The 27,992-nt window shown below is 35.4% G+C and overlaps 2 protein-coding genes and 1 pseudogene across 3 annotated transcripts in view; 2 read left to right on the forward strand and 1 right to left on the reverse strand.

Moving 5' to 3' along the window:
* The window catches only part of PSMD1 (proteasome 26S subunit, non-ATPase 1), a 124,452-nt gene that overhangs the window by 52,236 nt on the left and 44,224 nt on the right, over window positions 1-27,992 (reverse strand). The gene's annotated exons all lie outside the window — the stretch shown is intronic.
* LOC139439332 (14-3-3 protein theta pseudogene) lies at window positions 7,120-7,844 on the forward strand (annotated as a pseudogene).
* HTR2B (5-hydroxytryptamine receptor 2B) lies at window positions 13,475-27,933 on the forward strand. 2 transcript variants are annotated; one of them, XM_012522526.4, is made up of 4 exons: window positions 13,475-13,550; window positions 14,798-15,044; window positions 23,483-23,683; window positions 26,895-27,933. In XM_012522526.4, exons 2-4 carry the CDS (start codon window positions 14,819-14,821, stop codon window positions 27,785-27,787), a joined length of 1,320 nt encoding a protein of 439 aa, XP_012377980.1. In that variant the 5' UTR covers window positions 13,475-13,550; window positions 14,798-14,818; the 3' UTR covers window positions 27,788-27,933. The 2 variants fall into 2 exon arrangements, with proteins under 2 accessions (XP_012377980.1, XP_004451469.2); XM_004451412.5 differs by lacking the exon at window positions 13,475-13,550 and having other exon boundaries at window positions 14,575-15,044.

The following is a 27,992-nucleotide window of genomic DNA, read 5'->3' on the forward strand; positions in this document are numbered from 1 at the left end:
AGAGCCAAGAATTTGGATGCTGATAAGCTGAATTTTTGGCTCTTATTTACAAAAAGGAAGTGGGGGTAGGTTATTTCATGCCCAGAGGTTCATTCAAAATAATACAGAGCAAACTTAGAACACTTGGCTGTTTCCAGAAAAAAACCAGCTGACACACAGGAATGGGCATATCCTAAAAGATACCTTAAATTTATTCTACGATCCCTAGGTATGAAAGTATTATACTTATAATGAACAAAAGTTATCATTTATACTATACTTAAACCAATCATGAAACTCAAGTTCTTTTCCTTAGTAGAAAAATCTTCTGAAAGGGATAGAACCTGGACTCAGGTTGTTTCCAAAGTGCATGAACAATTTCATGAGGTTTTAGAAAGATTTTTGCCTGGAAATATAAATACTGGGAGCCAAATACAGAACTTTACCTAGTTAACTGCAACAAAGACTCAAATAGGTTGTTAGGGCTATAAACTCAAAAGCACATAAAAAACTTCATGTCAGTTTCTACGTCTACTAATAGTTCAAAGAATGACAAAATCTTTGATTAACTGGTTTAGACATTCAATCTCCTCAAGAGTACAACAAACCATAATATTCTTATTTGCTTACTTCAATGTTTCTGCAGACAGCTCTAAAAGGACAAAAGAATCTTTGTAAAGCAATGATTGGAATGCAAGAATTCACTGAAAGCAAAACTTCTGCACATTCATCTTTATACATACACACACATATATAAAATTTGAAAAAGTAACTGCCACTCCCTGCCCTACTGCAGTGTGAAGAAGTAGAATTATAAATTATAAATGTTAATTTTAATAAATATCTGTTTCGTTTCCCAGCTGCTAAAACAAATACCATACATGGGTTGGCACAACAACAGGAATTTAATGGCTCATGCGTTCAGAGGCTGGAAGGCTTGCTTCCTCTCAAGGTACCTTCCGGCTGGCTGGCAATGTTTGTGGCTCCTTGGCCTTTCCATCATATGGTGATGTAAAGTGCAGTGTCCTCTCCTTTCCCTTTTGGGTTCCATTGACTTCTGGCTTCTGGCTACTCCCCATGGCTTCTCTTTCATTGTGCAATTTTCTTTGATTATAAGGACTTTGGCCATATTGGGTTAAGGTCCACTCTTATTTAGTTTGGACACACCTTAATTAACATCTTCAAAGATCATATTTACAAATGGGTTGGCACCTACAGGACCACAGGATGGAACCCAAACATGCCTTCTGTGGGAGACATGATTCAATCCCCGAAAATACCAACATATTTAGCATTTCATTTCTAGCCTACTAAGAAAATATCAAAGTTATCCTGGATGATCACCTGTGGAATGGCTCTGGTAGAAAAACAACAGTAGTAAACCAAAGAAAGTTGTTTTAGACATTATAACTACAATTATATAGGGGAAAAAAGTTATTTAAAAAATCCAGAAATAGATTGATCCATCTATCTCAGTATCTACATTTAGTACATTAAAAGGGTGGCATCTCGCATCAGTGGGAAAAGATGGCTTTTTAAGTAAGTGGTGTTGGGACAAATGGGATAGCCATATGGAAAAATGATAAAACTGGACCTATTCCTCATACCATTCAGCAGCATCAATTCCAAATGGATCAGAAATTTAAATATAAAAAATGAAATCAGGAAGCAGATATGGCTCAAGTGATTGGGCTCCTGCCTACCACATGGGAGGTCCCTGTTTCAGTTCCTGGTGCCTCCTAAAGAAGATAGCAAGCTGATGCAATGGGCAGGCATGGCAAACTGACACAACAAGAGAAACAAGAAGAAAATAAAAGTGAGAGGGAAGTGGATGTGGCTCAACTGATAGAGTGTCTGCCTACCATATAGGAGGTCCAGGGTTCAAACCCAGGGTCTCCTGGCCCATGTGGTGAGCTGGCCCATGTGCAGTGCTGCTGCGCACAGAGTGCCATGCCACGCAGGGGAGGCCCACATGCAAGGAGTTCACCCAAAAAGGAGAGACGCCCTGTGTGAAGAAAGCGCAGCCCATCCAGGAGTGGTGCCGCATACACAGAGAGCTGGTACAGCAAGATGATGCAACAAAAAAGAGACACAGATTCCTGGTGATGCAGAGAATGCAAGCAGATACAGAAGAACACACAGAGAATGGACACAAGACAGCGGACAACTGGAGGGGGTGGGGAAGGGGAGAGAAATTTAAAAAAAATAAATCTTTAAAAAAAATACAAAAACAAAAAAACCTGAGAGACACAAAGCAGGGAGTGGAGGTTCCCAGTGTCTCTTGGGGAGGATGAGCTGACACCTGTGAGCTGACGTAACAAGATGATGCAACGAGAGACACAAGGAGAAAAACAATGAGACACAACAAAGCAGGGAATGGAGGTGGCTCAAGCATTAGATGCCACCCTCCCATATTGGAGGTCCTAAGTTTGGTTCCTGGTGCCTCTTAAAGAGAAGATAAGCACATAGGGAATGGACACAGAAAGCACAACAATGGGGAGGCGGGGTGGTGGTGGGGTGGTGGTGAAGGCAGAATAAAATAAATGTTAAAAAAAAACAACAACAAACAAACCCAAAAAGCAAACAAAACAAAACAAAACCCCACTAATCATTATCTAGCGTTCAGCAAGTCGTAATCTTTTTGCTGGAATGGGGTTTTATCTCAATGTCAATGGCTGCTGACTGATGAGGGTGGCGGTTACTGAAGGTTGGGCTAGCATGTCAATTTCTTAAAGTAAGACAAGTGAAGTGTGCTGCATCAATGGACTCTTCCCTTTCAAGAACGATTTCTCTGTAGCACATGATGCTATTTGACAGCTTTTCACCCACAGTAGAAATTCTTTTAAAATTGGAGTCAATCCTCTCAAACCCTGCCATTGCTTTACCAACTAAATTTACATAATATTCTAAATCCATTGCTGTCATTTCAACAATGTTCACAGCATCTTCAACAGGGGTAGATTCTATTTCAAGAAATTACTTTCTTTGCTTATTCATAAGAAGCAAGTCCTCATCTGTTAAAAGTTTTACCATGAGACTGCAGTGAATCAGTCACATCTTCATGCTCCACTTTTTTTTTTCCATGCTTCACTTTCAATTCTAGTTCTCTTGCTATTTCTACCATATCTGTAGTTATTTCCTTCACTGACGCTCTGAACCTCTCAAAGTCCTCCACAAGGGTTGGACTTTTCTTCCAAACTCCCATTAATGTTGACATTTTGACCTCCTCTCATGAATCACAAATGTTCTTAACAGCATCTAGAATGGCAAATCCTTTCCAGAAGGCTTTCAATTTATTTTGCCCAGATCCATCAGAGGAATCACTATCTAAGGCAGCTATAGCCTTACTATTATAAATGTATGTCTTAGATAATAAGACGTGAAAGTCAAAATTATTCCTTTATTTATGCTCTACAGAATGTATGTTGTGTTAGCAGGCATGCAAATAACATTAATCTCGTTGTACATCTCCATCAGAGTTCCTGGGTGACCAGGTACATTGACAATGAGCAGTCATATTTCGAAAGAAATCTTTTTTTTCTGAGTAAGGAGAAAATACAAGGCACTATTTACCTAAAAAGATGTGTCTATTGATATTTAAAAACAAACAATGGAAAGATATGTCAAAATAACGGTTAAACATAGTTACTCCCAGGTTCAATCCCCAGCCCCAATACCTTAAAAAAAAAAGTTACTTATAAGTAAGGAGAGGGAGGATATAGGGTTGAGAAGAAATAAAGCTGGACTTCTCTGAATGTATCTTGTTTGTAGATCTGAATTTGGAGCCAGGGAAACAAAATTTATAGAAAATATTAAGGAAAAAAAAAGCCCTTAAAAGTCGAAAATGAACCTAACTGAATGTACATCACTGGAGACCCTAAGGACAAAGCACAACAAAAGGAAAAAACTGCAAAAGGGAAAAAAAAAAAAAGAAAGTAAAAGAAAAGAAAACCCAAACACCACAACATGTAAAAACTGTTTTCAAAAATTATACTGTTGATGGAATGGTTTGTATGACTGTTCTGACACTGCTATGTGGGTGGTGTGGAATAAAGGAAATGAGTAATTAACAATTTTTCGAATTCCAGCATACCCAGTGTCCTTGAGAATCGGGATTCTTGGCATAGGAGAAAGGAAATAGGAATGTAAGATAGAAGAGGTTAAGTAAAAAGCCTGTAATCCTAATTTTGAGTAGGAAATATAGGTATGAACTTGTGATGTTAAAAAAAAAAAAATCTATTTCCTATTTTGTGGAAAAGGCTTAGAAACAATGATCAACCCAAGCATCCTTTGCATCCAAATCGAGGTCTTCAAATGCCATTTCCCACTACAAGGAATCAGGGCTCCTTGGAGAAATGTACAAGGTTAAGTCTAAATCATCTTGTCATATCAGATAGCAAGAAACCTACCAAAGACCTATCAAAGACCATGTAAAAAAGACTCAGAAGCTAAGGTGAAAGGGTACCCACTGATCAAAACAGAACAATCTGAGTATCAAGAAGAAATATTATCTTTAACGGACAAACACAACAAACATGTTTAAGTTCACAAAGATAGATATACTATAGATCATGGTTAAGTATTCTAGGAAACCAAATCATTATTTGAAAACTAGTAAATAAAAAGAATAAAACATTTATTCCCAGTCTTTTCTATCTAAATTGTATAGTGAATAATCAAGGAACAGATGAGTTTTTCTTTACAGAACTACCCAGGTAGTAAAGGAAGAAATGGTAAAATTATATCATCACCATTTTATAACTTCAAATGCATTATGGATCTCAATGTGATTATCAATGGCTGCTAACATCTCAAAGAGAAGTAACTTATTTTATGTACATAGCCAGCCCTGTCTCTCAGTAAGAGAGACAGAGCGAGAGAGAGAGAGTGGTAATAATTTACACGAAATACAGAAAACCAAAAACATGTTAAAATACACATAGGGCTGCAATCAGCAAAATCCATTTTATGGGAAATGCAACAGAAAAATGACCTTGTTTCTTCAAAAAATAAATGTCAAAGAAAAAAAACAGAAGAGGAAGGTAAGAGATCTAGAGAGAATCTAGAATTTTTTTTTTAAAACCCACCAAATCTTCAGCAACAGTCCATTAGGCTTTCTTTCAATTATTTTAGATAATTCTAACACTCTCTAAGTCTTAACCTATCTATATAAACATTTACCTCGGATAACTTCAGAAAATAATTCCTGTAGTTTATTATAATACTCCAGAAGCAGAATTTACGACCAAGTATTTAAATGACTAATCCCTCATTGGCAATAAGAACTCATCTCTTTCTCCATAAACATATGTAGAGAAATAAATATCTAGAAATAGTGAAGTCACAGGAAAAAAATTAAGGGTGGATTTTGTTTTACTGGAGGGATAAAGTGGCGGGAAATCAGTACTTGGGAAACTATTTTATTACCATGGAATGTTATCTATGACAATTTTTCACTTAATTATATTTTGATATGTTGAATTTAAAAAGATTTACTCACTAGCAGTGCTAATATATGGGTATGACAGTAGCTAAAATGGAAAGTCTAAGGTCATGTATATTACTAGAAGGAAAGCTAAAAAATATAACAGGACTTATAGCATGGCAGAACCTCACATGAAATACGAGTATCAGTAATATTGCATTTTTAAGACTGTTTTTCTTTGAAACTGTACAAATGTACATTAACGTTACCAGATGATAGCATCAGGCAAAAATAGAACCAAAGCAAAATATTATTGGACAGGAATGTATAGTAATATATTAATAATCTTCCATTAAGGGTTAAGGAAAAAAAAAGGAAATATACTAAGTGAAAAAAACTAGACAAAAGGTATTACATACTGCTTGACTTCACCTATACAAAATAGAAATACAAATAAATTAGAAAGATGGAAAAAGACTAACAGCAGTGTATAATTAACAAGGGAAACAGAGTGATTGAGTGGTGATTATTAAGGGATAGACCATTTTTTGTTTTTTTAAAATTATTATTACTGGAATAATGAAAATGTTCTAATAATGACTAAAGTGATGAGTATATAACTATGTGAGTATACCAAACATTACTGACTGTATACTTCGGATGGATTGTTTTATTAAGATGTATCAACAAAATTGATGTAAGAAAAAGAAACAGATTTACTCAATGACTATTTGTATTCTTTTTCTCTAGTTTATAACATTTATAATAAATAATCATAAAGTTTTGGTAATGGATGGTGGTAATGGTAGCACAACATTGGGAAGGTAATTAATGGAACTGAATTATATATTTGAATGTGGTTAAAAAGGGAAATTTTAGGTTATATATATGTTACTAGAATAAATATTCTTAAAAATGCATAGGGAAGCAGATGTGGCTGAAGCCACTGGGATCCCATCTACCACATGGGAGGTCCAGAGTTTGGTTCCCAGGGCCTCCTGGTGAAGGCAAGTTGGCCCTCGCAGGAATGCGGGCCCGCTCGGAGAGCTGGCACAACAAGATGACGCAACAAAAAAGAGACACAGAGGAGAGACAATAAGAGATGCAGGAGACCAGGGAACTGAGGTGGTGCAGGCAATTGAGTGCCTCTCTCCCACTCTGAAAGGTCCCAGGATCAGTTCCCGGCACCACCTAAAGAGAAGACAAACAGACACAGAAGAACACACAGCCAATGGACAGAGAGAGCAGACAGCGAGTGCAAGCAAAGGGCGGGGGAGAATGCATAGGACTGTACAACACAGTTGTAAATGATGGACCATAGTTAACAGTACAGGTATAAAAATGTTCTTTCATGAACTGTAACAAATGTACCATACTAAAGCAAGATGTTAATAATTAGGTGATATATGGGAACTCCGTATTTTATGCATGATTTTTCTGTAAACCTACAACTTCTCTAATTAAAAAAAGAGAGAACATTAAAAGAAAGAAACTCGTGCCCATTAGCAGTCATTTTCCATTTCTATTTACCCCTCTCCTCAACCCCCTCCTCCCCCCCACCAGTCCTAGTCAACCACCAATCTACTTTAAGTCATATCCTGAATATTTCATATAAATGGAATCATATAATACGTAGTCTTTTTTTTTAATAAGTTGCTTTGCAAAGTTTGTTTGTTTTAAAGATTTACTTACAGCTCCCACCCCCCACACCAGCCATGGAGAAGATGGAGTTGATCAAGAAGGCAAAGTTGGCTGAGCACTACGATGACATGGCCACCTGCTTGCATGAAGGATGTGACGGAGCAGGGGGTCAAGTAGTCCAATGAAGAGCACAACCTGTTCTCCGTGGCCTATAAGAACATGGTCAGGGGCTGCAGGTCTGCTTGGAGGGTCATCTCCAGTATGGAGCAGAAAACCGACACCTCAGACAAGAAGTTGCAGCCAATTAAGGGCTATGGGGGAAAAGTGGAGTTGGAACTGAGGTCCATCTGCACCATGGTCCTGGAATTGTTGGATAAGTATTTAATAGCCAATGCAACAGAGGGTAATGTCTTCTATTTGAAAATGAAGGGAGATTACTTCTGGTACCTTGCTGAAGTGGCATGTGGCGATGATTGAAAACAAATGATAGATAATTCCCAAGGAGCTCACCAAGAGGCATTTGATATAAACAAGAAAGATGCAACCCACACATCCAATCTGCCTGGGCCTGGCTCTTGACTTATCTGTATTTTACTATGAGATCCTTAATAACCCAGAGCTTGCCTGTACACTGGCCAAAAGAGCTTCCAGTGAGGTCATCACAGAACCTGATGCACTGAATAAAGACTCATACAAACAGAGCATCCTCATCATGCATTTACTTAGAGACAACCTAACATTACGGACATCAGTGCAGAAGAATGCAATGCAGAAGGGGCAGCAAACTAAATGCATATAGGATGTCATCTTTCCCCTCAAAAAGCCTTTTTACACATCTCCATTCCTTTTTCCACTTGAATTTCTTACTGCAAAGAAACTCATTCATGCATATGGAATCAACTGTTTAGTCTTTTCACATTGCAGCTTTGGGAAAACTCCATTCCTTGATTTGTATTTGTCTTGGCCTTCCTGGTGTGCAGTATTGCTGCAGAAAAGTATTAATAGCTTCATTTCATAGAAACGTAAGTAATTTCCAAACACTTAGGTAGAGTATTAAATGCACCTGGCATTTAAGTAATCTGAACCAGTTCTACAAGTTAACTGTGCTTTGTATTACTGTGAAGATATGAAAATGTTGTTAATTACAATTAAAGAGTATTCTACATAAAAATATATATATGATGACACCTTAGACTAAGGTGGTAGGAGTGGAGATGGGGGAAAAGAATTTGAATCTGGTATATATTTTGAAGATTGAACAAACAGGATTTCCTGGTGGATAAAATGTAGGGTATGACAGAAAGAGACTGAAAGGATGAAACTGCCATTCACTGAGACAAAGAAACTGTAGGTGGAGCAGATTTGCAAGGAAAGATCAGTTCAATTTTGGACATTTTGAGTTTGAGATCGTTTTTAGAACATCTAAGGAAATAACGAGTAGGTAATTGAACATAAAAGTGTGGCATCTGAAGGAAAGGTTTGGGCTAGAGATACAAATTTGGGAGTTTCAGCATATAGATAGTATTTAAAGCCCTAAGATTGAATCAGACCACCCCGGGAGAGAGTGCAGAGAAGAGGTCCAAAAACGAGGTTCAGAGGAACCCCTGTATTAAGAAGTCATAAGAGATGAAAAGAATACTAAGAAGGAACACCCAGTATGGTAGGGAAAAATCCAATGCAGTATGGTCTAGCAGAAGCCAAGTGAAGAAGTATTTTCAGGAAGTGGCAATGATCAATTGGGTCAAACACTGCTTTGAAAAGAAGGCAGAGAAAGTTACATTACCACTTTTTGCAAATGCAGAAACTAAAGCTCAGAGAAATTAAGTGGTTTGTTTGAGGTCTCCTGACCTTTAGTATACTGTTTGTATTTCATGACCACAGAGTCATAGCCATATGGCCAGAAACAGAGTTTTAGGAGGTTTCTTCAGCAAGTTGATGAAAATCCTAAGAGTGAAAAGGAGGAGAAAATGAAAATGGAGATGAAGTCAAGTGATGACAGAAACTGATAAAATAAGAGAAAGATTCTTTAAGAAAAACAAAGAACTACGATGGGGTGTTGCTGAAACCAAGAAAAGTTAAAAGTTTTAAGGAGAAATGCTTAGTCAATAGTGCTGACTATTGTACAAAATTAACAACTGCTGCTAAGCAGTTACTTTCTAAGCATTGTTTTAGTAGGATGGTGGGGACAAAACCCCAATTATGAGGGTTATAGACCATGTGGGTGGTAAGAAGAGAAAAAAACAGGCATTCCTATCTGGTGATAAAGGAAAGAGATGACAGTACTTGAGGGGTATAAAGAAAGGTTTTATTTTTCATTAATTGGAAACCTGAGCATGCTTGTAACAAAGAAGTTAAGACTTATGGGTTGAAAATTCAAGGCACAGATTCTATGTTCAGAAGAAAAAGCAGATACCTTATTCAGCAAGATTGCAGAGGACATAATCAAGAGTTGTAATTGAGAACCTAAATGGAAGTCAGTTGTGGAAAAGAGGAAAGACAATATGATCCAACGCAGGACAAGATGGATGAAAATAAAGACATCTTAAAGGAAAAAGAGGAGAAAGATCATGAAACTTGTCTCAGATTGGTCTAAGTCTTTCATCAAAATAAGAAGCCAAATCAGTCATTGAGGGAAAGTGAGAGACTCTGAGGAGAACAATGAAGTCTGGAAGAGTTATTCTTAAAACTAGTTTTTTTTCACTGTACTAAATAAAAATGAACAGAAATATTTACATAAAAAGAAAGGTGAGAAATAAATGAGTTACACTGAGGGCACTGTTGAAGTTAGCTAATTTTAGCTCTACCAAATCTGTATTATAGGTGGTATATACATACAATGGAATATTATGCAATCGTTAAAAAAACTTTTTTAAAAGATAGAAGGCCAAATCTGCATTATAATTAGCAATGTATTTGTTTGCATCCTCCATAAGACTGTAAACTCGACAAGGGCAGAAAACATGCTTGTTGATTTTTGTCACTGTAGCTCTAGGAGCACACAAGCATTGAATAAATACTTCACAAATGAATGGACATGTGATGGATACCATCCGCATAATTTAAAAATTCCTTAATGATTTGTGTTTCATGATTGAGAGGTAAAAAAATGCTCCTGGCTGATATTTAAGTTGTCTTGCTAGACTTATAAAAGAGAGGAGACTGTCCTTTTAAGTTAAAGATAGAATCTATTCAATAAATTAAAAAGCTACCAGGGATAAAATAAGAGCTGTTTTTTAAAAAATAATGATCAGATCAGAGTTTGAATTTTAGCTACTTTAGTAAGAATTAATTTATTTGAAATTCTTGGGAAATAGTTATTCTACACAAATAAGTTCCCAGATATTTGAAATCCCACTCTACCATTAGGAATCATAGTTTTAGATTTCTTAAATCATTTAGACAGAATGCTTTAAAATTCATTTCATGTTTTCCTGTCATTCAAAACAGTTGAAAGAACATAATTCAACCTCTTTTTAATTACATGGAAGTCGTCACTAAGATATCAATTATCATACTACATAAAGTTGTATATAATATATGTGGAGGGCTGAGTTATATGAGAGCTATAAGCCTTTATTCTGAGTAGACCTATACTTTTATACTTTTTGCTTTCTTTATGATTCTCAGCTGTATTTCCAACAACTTGAGGTTGCCAAATAAGTGGTTGTTCTAACTAGCTATGTTCCCTAGCCATTAAATGGATGTAAAAATGCAAAATATATGAAAGTAAAATAATGTAAATATCAATTTTAACTACTTTTAGGAAAAGAAAAAAGTGAGTTAGGTGAAAAGGTTAGTATTACTAAGACATAATAAGATTGATATTTTTATAATATACTCAATGAATATTTTTAAAAATTCAAAAACAAAAATAAATAGAGGCTTATTTCATTCAAGTCTTCTCATTGGATATGATGGTGTTTCTATTTTCAATATGGCATTGTTTTGCCTACATAAGCACAGGATGTCAAATTTTGACTCAGTACTTTAAAAATATTTCCATATTTCTGAATAGGAATTCTGGCTCATTAAAATCTATCTAGGGGGAGTGGATGTGGCTCAGGTGGTTGAGTTCCCGCCTCCCACACGGGAGGTCCTGGGTTTGGTTCTCAATACCTCTCGAAAAAACAAAAACAAACAAAAAGCAAAACAAGGGGGAAAACCAACTCAGGGGAGCCGATGTGGCTCAGTGGTCAAGCGCTGAGGCCCGGAGTTCAATCTCTGGCCCCCAGTATCTTAAAAAAAAAAAAAAAAAAAGTCTACCTAATTACGCTTGCAATTAGTGAGTACAATAGCTTGCATTTTTTTCTGAAATAATGAACCTTTGTACCATACAAACAGTTAGCTCCACAATAAACAATGGACTGTAGTTAATAGTACAATTATAAAAATGTTCTTTCATGAATTGCAAATTGTACAAATTAATGCAAGGTGTTATTAACAGGGTGGTACATAGTGATTCTGTTTTTTATGCATGACTTTTCTGTAAACCTACAATTTCTCTAATATATATTTTTTAAAAATATTGAAGTTTGCATTAAAAAACAGCAAATACTGGGAAGCAGACTTGGCCCAATGGATAGCGTGTTTGTCTACCACATGGGAGGTCCACGGTTCAAACCCCGGGCCTCCGTGACCTGTGTGGAGCTGGCCCATGCGCAGTGCTGAGGGCGCAAGGAGTGCCTTGCTACACAGGGGTGTCCTCCATGTAGGGGAGCCCCATGAATGCACCCTGTAAAGAGAGCCGCCCAGCGCAAAATAAAGTGCAGCCTGCCCAAGAATGGCACCACACACACAGAGAGATGACACAACAAGATGACGCAACAAAAAGAAACATGGATTCCCGGTGCTGCTGCTAAGGATAGAAGTGGTCACAGAAGAACACACAGCGAATGGGCAGAGAGCAGACAATTGGGGGGGGGAATAAATAAATCTTAAAAAAAAAAAAAAGCAAATACTATACAAAATCTGAAGCATAAAACAAAACAAGAGTTTAACTGCTTGAGAGAAATGAACTAAACCAAATATTTTCCAATAACTTTCAATAAAAGCTAAGGATTAGAAATTTGAAACCAAAAAGGGCACAAATGCCATTACTGATCTAGAAGTAACCAAATAATTAACAATTATGAGTGATCTAAGATGATCTTTTAAAAAGGAAAACTTATTAGGCAGTGGATGTGGCTCAAGCAGTTGAGTGCCTGCTTTCCACATGGGAGATCTCGGTTCGGTTCCCAGTGACTCCTAAAATAATAAACAACAGTAAGCAAATAGATGAAGAAACCAATTCAGGGAAGTGGACTTGGTTCAATGGATATAGCATCTGCCTACCACATGGGAGGTCCAGGGTTCAAACCCAAGGCCTCCTGACTCGTGTGGTGAGCTGGCCCAGTTCCCCTGCGTAGGGAAGCACCACACGCAAGGAGTGTGCCCCATAAGGAGAGCCACCCCATATGAAAGAAGTCCAGCCTGCCCAGGAGTGGCGCCGCATACACAGAGAGCTGACGTAACAAGATGACGCAACAAAAAGAGACACAGATTCCGGGTGACATTGACAAGAATATAGCGGACACAGAAGAATACACAGTGAATAGACACTGAGAGCAGACAACGGGGTGGGGGCGGGGGGGAATGAATAAATATAAATCTTAAAAAGAAACCAATTCAGGGAAGCTGAGTGGTTCAGTGGTTGAGCGCCGGCTTCCCACATGTGAGGTCCCAGGTTCAATCCTCAGCCCCGTAGCTTAAACTGTGAACATTTTTATACCACTTTTCTGAAATAGGGCAGAAATATATTTTAATTACATTATGTATACTTTCTCCAATGTGAAATCTGTGAAAACTGCCAATGAAACAAGTTCCAAACCTAGGCCACCTGTTTTCAGAGCAATTAAAGTTTCTGCTGAAATCTATGTACACATATAAATTCAGACTTCTCTGTAGGTCTGCACATCTATGTAAGGATGCAAAGAAGGAAAATTGTGCTCCATAGCAAAGGCATATAAAGCTTGGTAATCTTGTTTTATGGTGAGAGATGAAAACTCGGATATTGCTAAAAGGCTCAAAGGACAGAATCTTCATTGAATGAAAGCTCTAGAATCTCTAGATTATATCTTGTTTTTCCTCAAATGGGAAAAACAGTTCAGGGTTAATCTCAAGCAAAACCATCTGAAGCTAAAATGACAGGATTTATTACAGTCCCCCAAGTATCAAAGAGAGCTCTTAAAAATATAACTTAAATAGGGTCATGAACTAGTTCAACACATTTGAACTGGTGGTTTTCGGAAATATAATGAATGCTGCTTCTCTCTAAAAATGAATGTACCAAAGAGGAAATATCCTCCTTGGCATGCTTACAGCTATACAACACATTTATTTCACTGCTTTCGAGCACCAGTGCAGAAGGCTCAGAGTAAGTCAATGAGAGGAGGATCCAGTCACAGCAGCATGCAGGTCTACAGAACAGATAAGATGCCATGCTCGGGAAAGTAACAAACAATACGAGGTAAGTTTTTACAAGTAAATATAGTTAGTCTAAAAGCTTTCATTGTATTTTTTTCCCAAGGACTCTGTTAACATAATCTCTCTAGTCAGTGACTTAAAAATCAAAACGAAAAATTTACTAATACCGAAGGAGAAAATTTTAATACAAGATTTGTAAATTTTATGAATAAATGATTTAATCTTCTTCTTAGCTTCCCTTCATCCCAAGGGGACTTAGAAGGTTGAGAAAAACTACTATTTAAAACAAAAGAATGGGATCAAGTGTGGCATAAATTTAGAAACTATTTGGTGCAGAAACATACTTTGGAAGATGAAATCACTAAAAACAATTATTTGGATCCCAGTAATCAAATTTCTTCCTTCTCTCAAATCAATTTTAAAATGCTTTCTAAAAATGGTGCTTATATCTATAGCAGTAGTAATATAAACTTGGTCATACAAAACGCAATTACAAATAAGGATGCTAAGCTGGTATACGACTTTTTTTAGATATTAGGTGGAATCAGTGTGTACTAAAAGTTCCATTAAATTGCTATGAAAAGGAACTGTTTCATGCTTTGACTTTTCCATTCTTCTTGTAAATTTCTACAGTAATAGTAAAAATCATGCAAGGGTCAGGAAACACCTAGTTTTTTTATTAGAATCACAGGAAAAAATAATGCATCTCCTCTTTAATTAAGGCATATTAGGAATACAATATTTTTGTGGCAATTGGCTGCACTGTCACATATGTACAATAGACCTCCTGAGAAGGGAGGACTACTGTATCTTTACTGCTTTTTCAAAATAAATAATATAATGCAATCCACATATTTTACATGTAGGGGGAACTCACTGATATTCAAATTCAAGCATGATTACTGCTATAGCAAAAAAACAAGAAATTAATAAACAGACTATTTTTCATAGCTATAGGTTTCTTTCACTAAGCCTTCTAAAGCCTGAGCTTCTACCTAAGGACGTGGACAGACACACATACACTTTCATTTTGAGGACTTGAATCTTTTTTTTTTTTTAAGGAAAGAGTCAACTTTGGCTTTGAGTGTTTGGCATGTGTACAATGCCTTAAAAAAGCAGATGACCAGCTTAGCTACTGACCATGCTGACCATTATTCAGAATCGGATAAAACCACAGAAAAGCAGCAAATGGCTCTCTCTTACAGAATGTCTGAGCAAAGCACAATTCCTGAGCACATTTTGCAGAGCACATTTGACCACTTAATTTCTTCTAACCGGTCTGGATTACAGACAGAATCAACACCAGAGGAAATGAAACAGACTGATGAGGAACAGGGAAATAAACCACGCTGGGCAGCTCTTCTGATACTCATGGTGATAATACCCACAATTGGTGGAAACATTCTTGTTATTCTGGCTGTTTCACTGGAGAAAAAGCTGCAGTATGCTACCAATTATTTTCTAATGTCCCTGGCAGTAGCAGATTTGCTGGTTGGATTGTTTGTGATGCCGATTGCCCTCTTGACAATAATGTTTGGTAAGTATTCACTCTGTTCCCTGCCATCAAACCAGAGAACTATGATATACTATTAGAGAAATGGACATTGATTTCATCTCTATTTTCTTTAAAATAAAAGATGGATTTGGACTGTTTAAAAATTTAGTAAGTAAACAAGTCCCTCATTTTTCATCATTTACCAGGTTTGATAATAGCTTTAAAGAACAAAAATTTCTTGGAAATAATTACACCTTCCTCAGTTATCTAATAAAATCATTTAAAAAGTCATCCAAGATAACAATGTTCACTAAAATTATAGTGAAAAATCAACCTATACTTTAACCTTCCCTACTACTGATAACCCTTTTTTTTTTAACCCTGATAAAGCAGTATCTAGGACACATTTGTGACTTGTATGTGCTGGGTTAATTAATGATAAAGACTTTGAAATCATTTAGCCCCAATTTAAAATTGTAATTTTTAAAAAGTTTTTGTCATAATTCTTTATAATTTGTGTTGAGATGTGAAAACAATTCTTAAATATGTGACATGTTAAGAAAAAATTATGTTTAGTTGCTGAAGAGATGATCCATGATTTCTGACCATCTATATTCTTGATATATGTATGTGAAATTGGATCTCTGAGTTAAAAAAAATAACTGGACAGGGAAGTAGGTGTAGCTCAGTGGTTGAGTGCATGCTTCGCATGTACAAGGTCCTAGGTTCAATCCCCAGTACCTAGTAAAAACAAAACAAAAACAAAAACACAAAAACTGGACCAAAACCTGAGTTATTATGTTAATAAAAAGTGTAACTTGATATTGAAATCTTAGTTTATTATAATAAAAGAGAAAGTATAAAAATAGACATAGTAGTTTCTGATTCAGGCATAATCATCTCTAGAGTAGAATTTGGGTAAACAAATAATTCTCTTGGTGAACTATGAGGGCTCCTAGATTCTCAGAGTCAGCATTAGAAGGATATTTAATTTATTCAATGCTTGGCATAAATTGATATTTTGTCCATTAATCACCTAAGAAAAACAATTATTTGTAACAACTATGGTTTGTTAGAAGTTAAGTGAGCTGACAGACAAAACACAAAAACAGATAACAGATAATTTCAAGTATATTATCAGAGTAAGTATCCAGCAACTGAGAACCTTAAGTTTGCATTTAAATTTTGGTGCCTAAGATATTTTTAGCAACAAAAGTTAGGAGAAACTACAACCTATTTTAATTAAAATATATGTGGAATGTCTTAGCATTTATTTCCTATGTAATTATGATATCTAATTTCCAACAATATTTTATTCTTTTAAGTGTATGTTAATTTTTAATTACAAAGCGAAATCCTTCATTGTCCCCAATATTTTTGCTGCGTAATCAAACTGTTAATGTGGGGTCAAGTTTCTGTGTTTTTTAATGAACTAATCCTGGAATTTAATACTATTTCAAACATTTTTCATTAATTCATAATTAAAAACATAATTCTACTATGAAAAAGTGTATATAACAATGCATGCTGCTCTCTAAAAAGCTTCAAAGAGTGCATTCATAAATTGGAAAACTGCATGTATTATAAATGGGTGGCCAGACTTCAAATACTAAGATTTTTTTGGATAACCTTTCACATGTGGACAAATATTAAATCCTTCTGAACTAACACATCTACAAGAACTTGTGATAGCTTTAAAAAGCAGGAATAGATCTTGTGTATTTTTCTCTTATTATACGGGATTATCTTCAGAACTTCTCAAATTTGAAAAAACAGAAGCTGGTTGTAATCACAAAAGAGCGATTTTAGTTACCTAAGAAAAATTCCATGAAAGTAACACAGAAACCTTACACTAGCTAGTATTTTACTAATAAAATTAAGTTTAATAAAAAAAAGAGCAGTAAATTAAAAAGTGGCCATTGTGTCCGCATGTTGAGGGATATTATACAATCGGTAGTATAATATTTAATCATATATCATTTAAATTTCTGTATTACAAAGCTTATGATGACTCTAGCATAGCACGGTCTTTCAAATGAGTTGTGCTATAACTGTTCTGCCACTTTCTTTTATCTTTGAGCACTGAACTTGATCTTTACTTTACAGCTCTAGTTTTTTACTGCCTTGCTTCTAATTTCTAAAACCCATAATTACAAATCAGCAGCTTACGCCACAAGGCTTGAAAAAGACTTAGGTTAGTAATACTTGAGTAGGATGCAAAAAACACCAGAACATCTTTGGCCAATGTAAAAAAGATGGGGTGTTCACCAGTTTAAGAACATCTCTAAACTTTCTCTTTCCTCTCCTCTCCCTCATTAAATTATTAGAATTGTAAAGGGAAAAAAATATGTGGCAATTTTTACCCATTTCATCATTATTGACTTATTTAAGTTATACACCATGCCCCACAATCTATAAATTGAAACAGTATTTGTGGTATAGTTGAAAGAAGGTTATGTATGTAAGGCTCAAAGAGAGAGGTTTGAAGCAATACACCACAGGGTTTGAATCCTGTCTCTACTGTGTTGGATTAAACGAGTCACTTAAGCATCTCAGAGTTCAATCACACTCTATAAAATGGGCATGCTAAATCTTAATATTGCAGAGATCTTGTTAGATTGTCAAGTACAGCCTGGCATATCACAGGCATTAATAAATGACAGCTATTATTTTAATATGCAAAGAGTTTATATACTTAAAATAAGCAATTTAGCTTTAGATGTGAATCTAAATGTAAATATGAATCTAGATGAAACAGATGTATAGCAATAAAATAATCAGGGAGTGGATATGGCTCAAGCAGTTGAGCACCTGCTTCTCACATGGGAGGTCCTGGGTTTGGTTCCCTACGCCTCCTAAAAACAAAAAAACAAAGAACAAGCAAGCAAACAAATAAAATAACCAACTCAGGGGAGCCAGTGTGGCTCAGTGGTTGAGCACCAGCTTCCCACATACAAAGTCCTGGGTTCAATCCTCAGCCCCCGGTACCTTAAAAAAAAAATCAGTTATCCACCTATACAGTGAAATACTACTGTCTTTCCAATACTGAAATTAGGGAGCAAATCAATTAGAGGAACTACTTTTTCGCAAAGTGGAAATTTAGAAAACCAAGGAAAAATGCGTAAGTATTAAATTATTTAAAACATTTCAACACTCTCATATCAGACATCTAACCCCAGGATATCTCACATGCTTAAATTCAGAGTCAAAAAGAAGAGCAACAACAACAAAAAATCAAAACAGAAGCTTCATTACAATAATTTAAGCACTGAATAGTATCTGTCTTTTCTGAAAGAGAAAAACAGAAGCAGAGAATTCTGAGATTAAAAAGTTTGTATTTAAAAACTATATCATTTTTGGACATAAGGGCTATGTAAATTTATCTTGATCCAATACTTTCACTAACTTTTTACCTCAGTGAAGTCTATACAGGACACAGCCCTCAATGGCTTTAAAACTTAGTCTTTTATGTCCTCAAAAGGGAAATATTTTTGCTCCCAATTTACAGATCAATATCAATTATTTATGAACAAATAACAGAACTTGGCTTTCCCAACCAAAATCTTGTCCAAAGGACAAAGCAGGTTTCAGATAAAATAAGTCTATCTTACCAAAAAGCAGATTTTCTGGTTAAAGACTAGGGTTTTGAACCAACTAAAAAGAAAGCAAAACAAAAACAAACAAAAAGAGTACAAAACAGCAGTCATGGCCCAAAGAAGACAACTACAATGCATACAGGTTTTTTATATTAAGTGGCATGTAATAAATAGCACAGTTAAAATGAATTCAGCTTTAGTTAAAGGCATACTGTCATGGCAAATGTAATTCAAATGTAAATATTAAAACAGCCCATTTCTTTTTTCTTTTTCAAGTACAGGTTTAAATTAAGTTCAGTTGGAAGCTTGCACTCTTGTTAGAGTAGGCAGAGACAAACATATTATTTTATACTGATGAGAAAGCTTGTTTTTAAGTATGAATGTTTTAATTGTTGGGCCAGTTGGCTAATTTCTCTATGCCAGACACTATTCTAAACATTTCACATATATTATTGCATTTAATCCTCAAAGCAACCCCATGAAGTAGGTATTATTTTCTCTATTTTACAGAGAGGACACAGGAACAGAGAGGAACAAAGAGGTTAAGGAATTTATCCAAAGTCACTAAATAATGGCAGAGTCATGATTTGAACCCAGGAAGACTGACTCCAGAATTCAATCTTAACCTTTATTATTCTGATTTCCCAAATACAAAGGAAAAATTATACTAGTCAAAACTGCCATATTTTGCACCTAGAGACATTTCCATCTTAAACAACTAATTAAACAACAGAGCCACAGATTTTTCTCTAAGGACAAGGCAGAATCCAGTATTTTTCCAGTTAAAGTTTTATTTCATATTAAATGGTATAGAATACTTGGGTTACAACCAACACTTGTTTGAATCTTCGAGATGACTACCAAACCTCTTTTTTAAGGAAGATATTAGACATAGGCCCATTCTTATGAAGTTGCTGGACCCTGTCTGGAAGACAAAGAGAAATTTACTAACTCAATGACAATTCTATCACCATTTATGTATGGTGGTATTTAAAGCATACAGTTTTAATTTTAAACAACAAAATACGTGTGCTACTAATATTTATATAATTAAGTAATCCAAGACCTACCTGGATTTGTTTTGCTCTTAAAATACTCAGTCTATATTATTTGAGGCACTCACAGATGTTAAATTCCTTTTGAGTTTAATTTGGGGTGGGATGGGGTAGAGGAAGTAGAAAATGGGATTTTTTTGAAGACATTTTGTTTGGTTTCGTTTTATATAATTTAAATGTTTCTCCTGTTCTGTCTTAGCTTTTAAGAAAGAATCAAATTTAGAGCCCAGAATCTTGATAACTGATTTTCCCTAGAATATGCTTCTCAGATACTTTTCTTTCTTCCTTTTTATTTGTATCTATAACTCTTCTACTTTATGTTATTTCAAATTTTAAGTGTCTCAAGTCCTTATGAAAATAAGCTGGATATAATACATTAGAATAAATAAATGTAATTATAAATCCTTAAAACAAATTAAAATTCCTAATAAAAAACCAAAGTTTTGGAACAGTCAACATATCTCACCATACTAACCTAACCTTATATTCAGCTTTTCTGAATAATAAGCAACTACTCTGATCTTGAGTCTATTAAATTAATATTAACTGAAAGGACTATTTTAGAATTCTGAACTAGGAAAGGTGATTTTATAAACTGAGGATGTCTGTAATTATTTTAAATTTTTATAAATTCTTAGATTACCTGAATCTATTTAGATGATTAGACAAGCCTCATTTTGAGTTTCATAAAAGCAGTCTATTCATTACTACTTCATGAATCTTGCAATCATAAAAGTAAATCAGAAATATTCATCTCTCTTAATCCTAAACCTCAGTGTCTCTTAAATTCTGTATCACGCCTCAATATGTCTACTATAAACAATAAGAAGCCACTGACTGAAACACCTGAATTCTAATGATGTGCATTATTTCAATACCCATTTTCTGTCTCAAAATCTGAGCTTATAAAATAAAATTCATTCTGTTGCTAAGTGAGGCTAACAATGCTTCACAGGCTTAATTAAATCAGTACAGAAGAACTTTCCCTCTAGCCCACAATTAGAAGGAGTAAGTGGGTCAGATAGTCTAATTCAAAAGACATGTACTTTTTATACAAGAGTTCTATGTGGTTTCCTGTTCATGTCTACTAGATTTATGACTAGAATTTTCCAGACCTTAATTTTTCTAAATACAATCTTTTTAATTAGAATAGCTAAAGTTTAAATTATTAACAAACCAATTTAAAAGATAGAACATGCATTTAAAGAAAGGAAACCTAAGACACATTATCTGCCTTTATTAATCCTTAACTATGACCAATATTTCTTGTTTCAGCCCTAGATTTTAGTATTTTTCTATCTCCATTCTCACAGTCTTAAATCTAGACTTCCAGGTCAGTTTAGAATGCAACATCACTTCTAGGAGTTTCCAATGCAAAACTCTCTTCCATCATATGTGATTCTCTTAGCTGTTCTTAGAACATAGTTTGCTTTTAAGCACTAACCGACTGAATGTCTGAATGCTATACAAGAGGGAAAAAATCCAATTGATTAGAATCTCTCTAAACCCAGCTTTTTCTGCCACACTTTGTTTATTTTGAGAGGCCACCATGCATTTCTTTCTATGAGGCATTCCAGGTACATATAGCGATAGCTATCCTTCACCAGCAAACCAAGTTGCACCTTTAAAGACTCAGGCACACCTTTCCCAGAAAGCCCTCTAAAACAGTGCTTCTTAAATGCTACTAAGCACACAAATCACCTGGGGATCATGCTAAAATGCAGTCTGTTTCAGTATCACTAGGCTGAGGCAGGTGATACTTATCCTTGTTGATCTGAATCCCATACTGAGCAGCAATGTTCTAAAGAAGATTTTCAATTAATAATATTTGTTTTGATACATGATGTCCCCCATTCAAAAACTTAATTGAACCTGAATTTACACATCTGCAATATCTATGGTATTTTCTATAAGGTCCCTTCCATGTCAATAAATCTGTAATTTGTCATCTTGATCCCTTACTCCCATACTCCATTCAACAGTGGGAAAAGTTAGATAACTGTAATTTACTTTAAAGTATAAATAACTTCTACCCTGATGTTTTTATTCCTTTCTAAAATTCTGAATATGGAAACAAGTACCAAACAATCATTTATTCTTTTTGAATAAAAATTCATACTGACTTTGTTATTTTGTCCCTTAGAAGAAGTATTTCAATATTCCTATTAAAACACCACATATCAACACTGGAAACAAAGCTACTAAAAGGTGGAGTTGTCAACCTTGTTGCCTTTTGTGAAGTGCCCAGATTTTTCACTGAAATCCTACTTGACACTAATAAAGACTCTCATAAAAACTCTTTCCCCAATTTATGGTCTTATTTTGCTGCTGTTTTTCTGGGATGCTACCCCATCCTCATCTCCAGGCTCTTTAAATTTAAATAATTCACAAATGAAGGATCTCTTGGTGCTCTACAATCCTGAGATGGTCATCTTGGTTTTCCTTCATTTACCCGATCACTTTTTACACATCAAGATCAGGTACACTTGAAAAAATCAGGAGATGAAAAGCAGTTTATATTTTGTCAGTGAACAAACAATAATCAAACAGTAAAGGAGATTTAGATAATCTAATAAGCATGACATTTGTTCCATAGAGAACTAATCTGCTTTTATAAAAAGGTGCTAAAATCTACATACCTGTGCTTATAAAATGGATTCTAATCTAGATAACCTGGGGGACACACTGAAATAAATTTTGTTTCAAAACTACAAATGTGTGCAGTAGGTATATGTATAACACATGATGTATATATACCGATATATGAATGAACACCTGTGTAAGTAGAGTGATTAGGAAGCTACACACAGAATGTTCAATATCACTTGCAAACCTGAGATTTTTTTAAAAAGTAAATATTTCTAAAATGCTTAGAACAGGATGAAATGTTAAGTGCTTAATAAACATTTGTTAATAAATACTATGTCTACCTCATATTTTTTGAATGTAATATTTTTTAAAAAAACAATAAAATAAAAAATTTAAATAAATAAATAAATAAATACCATGTCTAATCCTGATATATATATACACATTAGGTTTTAAACCAAAAGTCTGTTGCTTAAATTACATCACCAGTGTTTGAAATGAATGACTGGAGGAGGAAGTATAACAATACATAGTCTCCCCCCACAAAGGAGAATCTAAAACCATTCCTTTTGCAAATTTTATTCAAGAACTATTACTGTCAAATAACAAAAACAAAGCAAAACACCCCAACTCATTCCACTCGATTATTTCATCAAATGCGTTTGCAATAAATAAAGTTCGTGTTGTTAGTTATTGCTAGAAGTGAGCCAAAAACTTGAGCCACTTTGAGACTCCCATTCTAATATAACATACTCCAGATTATACTGCTTCCCTTATACGGTAAAATGTTTTCTTTCTATACAATAGCACTTTAAAAATAAGTTTTATCTGAATACCAAAGTTAATTTCCAGCTGCAACATTGCATTAAAGTTTTAAAAGATCATAAAAGGAATCATCAAAAAAGCAAAGGTCAAAATAATGCTAAAAATTATGCTAAATCACTGATGATTTAGGAAAAAAAAAGGACTACAATTACTATGTAAAATAAAAATGTATTAGGGTATCATCTACAGAAATACTATATTTAATATTATTGTCTCCATTATTCAAAGTTAAATATTATCTTGTAGATGTTAAATCATTAGATTTCGGACAGATAACTTAAAAGGTTAAAACATATATATGTTAAAAAGAAACTACAGAAAAAAATAAACTAAAAAAAAAAAAAAAAGAAACTATAGACTGAATGTTGCTATTTTGCAGGAGAAAATAATTTTGTTTTGTTGTTCTTTCTTTCAGAGGCTATGTGGCCCCTCCCAACTGCTCTATGCCCTGCCTGGTTATTTTTTGATGTTCTCTTTTCTACTGCATCAATCATGCATCTCTGTGCCATTTCAGTGGATCGTTACATAGCCATCAAAAAACCAATCCAGGCCAACCAGTACAACTCACGAGCTACAGCATTCATCAAGATTACAGTGGTATGGTTGATTTCAATAGGTATGTGGGAACTGTCAGGGTATGGGGAGGTAGATATAGCCCTTGGTTCCATTTGGCTTAGGAGAATACCAGGTGTGTGGCAGGCCATGAAACTCAGCACCAGCAGCCAAGGCAGCCGACATATGTATCAACACACGCTTCTAATATCATTGCATTCAGTATACAGCATCTGAACAGTCAGTGAAGTGTGAAAAACCAGGAAAGTCCATGACCTCAGAAAGAACCATCTTAAAGGTCTTTACTAAGATATCTTCCTGCTTTGAAATTAAGATGTATAAGGGCTAATTCTGAAAACAATTTTTATATTTGTCAACAGAAGATCATTAAGGTCTAGCTATTATATAGCACTGAGAATTACATTAAAGAAGGGGTTAACCTTTTTTGTTCCAGGACCCCTTGGTCAGTCAGGTGAAAACCACCGACCCCTTACTAAGTTCATATTATACTGTGTATTATTTAATAAATATATCACACCTGCACCAACACATCCCCATAAGAGCAGTATTTTTTTGAATTTCAATTCAAGCTCACGGATCCCTTGTTAAGACCCCCTGCATTAAAGTAATAAAAAGAGAAACATCTTAACATCTTAAGTCACACCTAAGCAGATAAATAGGAAAAGAGAAAAATGAAAAACAAACATTTTTTGGGCAGGTATCAAAGATCACGAATTCATTTTGGAAAACTACTCTGAAGAAAGGTACAGACTGAAAGCAGTTAACTTCAGTTTCTGCTTAAATGGTTTAAATATGTTTAGTTAGAAGTTTTAGAGAGATACAAAGAAAACATGTTAAATATATTCAGAAATGCTTTCTATAAAGAAATCACATTTTTTCTGAATTGTTTTATGCCCTGTGTCCATCCAAAGATAGCTGCTATGGCATGAAGTACAGAATAAATAACTTGAAGTTCTTAAAAGTTCACCAATATAAAAAACAAAACAAAACAGATCCACAACAATTACTATGATGGTTAAATAGTTTGACTAGCAGATTCAATTCTTCCTAGTAAAAAATACAAAGAAGAAAAACAAAATCAAGACCTAGAATCCAAAAAGGAAGGACAGGGCAAGAAAAAGATGTGACTATTCTCTAATCAGAGGAACAACATTGGTCAAAAAAGCAAGACTGATCTTTTTATTTTTAAAAAATTTTTAATTGTTTTTTTTTAAAAGACACATAGATCATACAAAATGTTACACTAAAAAAATGTAAGATTGATCTTTATATTCCCCAAATAATAACAGGACCAAACCAAAAAGCCTGGAGGTAAAAAGCAAGAAATGTTACTGCTCTGGCTTGGGGAGAAAGTAGGGTCAAGGAAATATCCTTTTAGGATTTGCAAGGGGTTTGCAAGCAGTAACAAAAGGCCAGTTTGGGGACAAAGGCTGACTGATAGACCAGAAGAGAGTGAAAAAAAAAAAGGCTGGGGAAAGAGGATGGGTAACAACTACCAAACTTTGAAGCAGAAACGAGGTAAACTAAAGAAGTTCATAGCAAATAAACCTCATCTTCTAGCTAAGCTCATAGCAAAGAGGGAGAGGGAAAGGAAGAAGGTGTGAGGCATGTGTTGGGGTGGGATGGGGGAGTAGGGCAGAGGCGAGGGAAGAATAGAAGAATTGGATCCTTAAAGAGAAAACATTTGGGGTAGAAATATGATTATGCCAATAAAGCAGAGTAAACAGCTTGTTGGTAAAAGTGGTGTCTCAATTAAAGTTGGGTGACATGAATTTATAAATTGATGAAATTTTTACAGAGTACTATGACAGGCTATGTACTAAGAATGCAAAGATGAATAAGGGGGAAAAAAATCTTTGCACTCAAGGAAGTGCAATCGAATTTTATATAATTTGTATTTATATTTTATAGAACTAATTTTATATATTTGTAAACAAGTAATATATAAACAAATTATACTAATACAAAATGATAAGTGTCTATGGAAGGACAAAGAAATAAAAAGAGTAGATTTACTGATTTGGAAGGGATCTCAGAAATCTATTTCTTCCTTTTATAGATGAGAGAAAAGAAATCTAGAGGATTTAAATAATTGGTTCAACGACTCACAGCATTTCAGCACCAAGACCAAGATCTTTTAACTCTCAACGCAAAGCTCTTTTCACATCATCACAGTGTCTAGTAGAATCAACCAGCACAATTTAGTAAAAGTAGATGATGTACATGCTACAACACTGATGAACCTTAAAGACATCTCTTCGAGTTAAGGATACCCTAGGTAATATCTGGCAACATTAAGTATGAAAGGAAAATAAAAGGGTAAGGGTATAAAAAAGCACCTGTGACAACTTAAAAGTGATTGACCACTAAGCAGGATAAGAAGGCAATGTAAGGAAAGCAGATTTGGCTCAAAGGATAGAGTGTCCGCCTACCACATGGGAGGTCCAGGATTCAAGCCCAGGTACTCCTGACCCGTGTGATGAGCTGGCCCATGCCCAGTGCTGATGCGCGCAAGGAGTGCTGTGCCACGCAGGGGTGTCCCCCACATAGGGGAGCCCCACGTGCAAGGAGTGCACCCATAAGGAGAGCCACCCAGCATGAAAAAAGCGCAGCCTGCCCAGGAGTGGCGCCGCACACATGGAGAGCTGACACAGCAAGATGACGCAAAAAGAGACACAGATTCCTGGTGCCACTGACAAGAATATAAGCGGACAAAGAAGAACACACAACAAATGGAGGGAGAGAGCAGACAACGGGGAGGGGGGGCAAGAAATAATTTTTTTTTAATTTAAAAAAGAACACCAGATTTATGTGAATATAACTCAATAAAACTATTACTTATATATAAATAAGTGGGGGGACGATGACACAGATTTATACACTTTGGTGCTTCCACTGACAAATGCTTTGACAGATTCTGCACTGTGTGTACGAGGAATTACAAGGTACTAACTAGTATAAAGTCACTAGGATATACCCTAAAGAAGGGGTTCTTAATCAGGGGTCCATGGAAGATTTCAGAGGGTCCATGAGCTTGAATTGAAAAAAATCAACTTACTATCTTTATTTTCTCTGACCTCTAACTGAAATCTAGCATTTCCTTCACTTATGAATGTATGTAATAAGTAAATTACAGTAGTGTTCATTTCACCTGACTGACAAAGGGGTCCATGGATCAAAAAAAGGTTAATAACCTACTGTAAGAATCACAAGTCATAAGATTAACTCAATTTCTTTTGTTTCCTCTTGCTTAGGCATTGCCATTCCAATCCCTATAAAAGGTATAGAGACCGATGTGAGTAACCCAAACAACATCACTTGTGTGCTGACAAAGGACCGTTTCAGCAACTTCATGCTCTTTGGTTCACTGGCTGCCTTCTTTACACCTCTTGCAATCATGATTGTCACCTATTTTCTCACTATTCATGCTTTACAGAGGAAAGCTTACTTGGTCAAAAACAAGGCACCTCAACGTCTAACCTGGTTGACTGTGTCCACAATTTTCCGAAGGGATGAAACACCTTGCCCATCACCTGAAAAGGTGGCAATGCTGGATGGTTCTCGCAAAGACAAAACTCCGCCGAACTCAAGTGATGAAATGCTTATTCGAAGGATGTCCACAGTTGGAAAAAAGTCGGTACAGACCATTTCTAATGAACAGAGGGCCTCAAAGGTTTTAGGGATTGTGTTTTCCCTCTTTTTGCTTATGTGGTGCCCCTTTTTTATTACAAATATAACTTTAGTTTTGTGTGATTCCTGCAACGAGACTACTCTCCAAAAGCTCCTGGAGATATTTGTGTGGATAGGTTATGTTTCCTCAGGGGTGAACCCTTTGGTCTACACCCTCTTCAACAAGACATTTCGGGATGCATTTGGCCGGTACCTCACCTGTAATTATCAGGCCACAAAATCAGTAAAAACCCTTAGAAAATGCTCTAGCACGATCTACTTCCAGAATCCAATGGCAGAGAACTCTAAATTTTTCATGAAACATGGAATGAGAAATGGGATTAATCCTGCTATGTACCAGAGCCCAATGAGGCTCCGAAGTTCGACAATTCAGTCTTCATCAGTCATTCTACTAGACACACTTTTTCTCACTGAAAATGAAGGAGAGAAAACTGAAGGGCAAGTCAATTATGTATAGAACTGGCCTGGTTTTTATGTAAATAATGTAATGATCAATAAGAAGACGACCTGCATGTAAATGTATCAAGAATTATATAAAGAACTTATGTCAGATATCAAATCATCACTTTAAACAAAGAGGTATGTATTAAGATTATTCAATTTTCCTTATTTGGACAAAGTTACTTTATGAAAATATTATTTTGTATAGCTGCAAATGAGAA

Source organism: Dasypus novemcinctus, chromosome 7 (genome assembly GCF_030445035.2).
Source record: "Dasypus novemcinctus isolate mDasNov1 chromosome 7, mDasNov1.1.hap2, whole genome shotgun sequence".
NCBI classification, from domain to species: Eukaryota; Metazoa; Chordata; class Mammalia; order Cingulata; family Dasypodidae; genus Dasypus; species Dasypus novemcinctus.

What these genes read in the sequence shown, in the direction of transcription:
- HTR2B (XM_004451412.5), top strand. Translation starts at nt 14,627, where the DNA reads ATGACCAGCTTAGCTACTGACCATGCTGACCATTATTCAGAATCGGAT. An exon ending in CCTCTTGACAATAATGTTTG is followed by an intron (nt 15,045 to 23,482) that starts GTAAGTATTCAC and finishes TCTTTCTTTCAG; the next exon opens with AGGCTATGTGGCCCCTCCCA. An exon ending in GGTATGGTTGATTTCAATAG is followed by an intron (nt 23,684 to 26,894) that starts GTATGTGGGAAC and finishes CCTCTTGCTTAG; the next exon opens with GCATTGCCATTCCAATCCCT.